Source organism: Plasmodium reichenowi (assembly GCF_001601855.1).
Source record: "Plasmodium reichenowi strain SY57 chromosome Unknown, whole genome shotgun sequence".
Classification (NCBI taxonomy): Eukaryota; Apicomplexa; class Aconoidasida; order Haemosporida; family Plasmodiidae; genus Plasmodium; species Plasmodium reichenowi.
Genome location: NW_017962259.1, coordinates 1 through 737, shown reverse-complemented (window position 1 = coordinate 737; position 737 = coordinate 1). Strand labels below are relative to the sequence as shown.

Sequence of the window (737 nt, the reverse complement as noted above, 5' to 3'; positions counted from 1 at the left end):
AAAAAAAAAAAAAAAAAAAAAAAAAAATAGGATATGAATGGGGAAAACAAAATATCATTTTGTCTTTCTTCCTTTATATGCATATCATAAAGTTTGTCTATTTTGTCTGCATATATATAAATATTTATTTATATATATTTAATTTTGTTAATAAAAAAAAAAAAAATTACACATTATAGGGTGCACATAATTTTGGTGTTTCTGCGATGGAGATATATATACCAATAATTAAACCTAAAGGAAAGAAAAAAAAAAAAAAAAAAATATATATAAAATGTATGTATTATATTATATATATATATATTTAATTCGTTTTATTATTTTTATTTTTGAAATTTACCATATAATGCTAAGGTTTCAGAAAAAACAAGAATCAAAATCATACCAATAAATAATCTATTTTGTTGTGCATTTGCTCTTACACCTGCATCTCCTACTATACCAATAGCTAAACCGGCAGCCTATATAAAATATATATATATATATATATATATAAACATATAAATTGTTATAAAAAACTAAATAAAAAATTTATACACTATATAAAGCAAAAGAAGGAAAACTTAGCCTTCTTTTCTTTTTCTTTCTCTTTTTTTTTTATATAATCATTGTCTCTTTTTTATAATTTCTATACATACCAATGAACTTAATCCTACTATTAATCCTGAGGATAAATGTGCATATCCAGCAAAAGTGGAATAGCCCTCAGCTGGTGTCACTATAAAATGGGATAAAAA

General features: G+C 21.7%; 1 protein-coding gene across 1 annotated transcript; it reads right to left on the bottom strand.

The window, feature by feature from the left end:
• Positions 1-166: 166 nt before the first annotated feature.
• On the bottom strand, positions 167-737 carry PRSY57_0008600B (V-type proton ATPase 16 kDa proteolipid subunit, putative; the record flags this gene model as incomplete). Its single annotated transcript, XM_020114176.1, has 3 exons — positions 167-234; positions 341-461; positions 639-737. Coding segments are annotated over 3 exons (288 nt in total), but the record flags the coding sequence as incomplete, so codon positions are not given.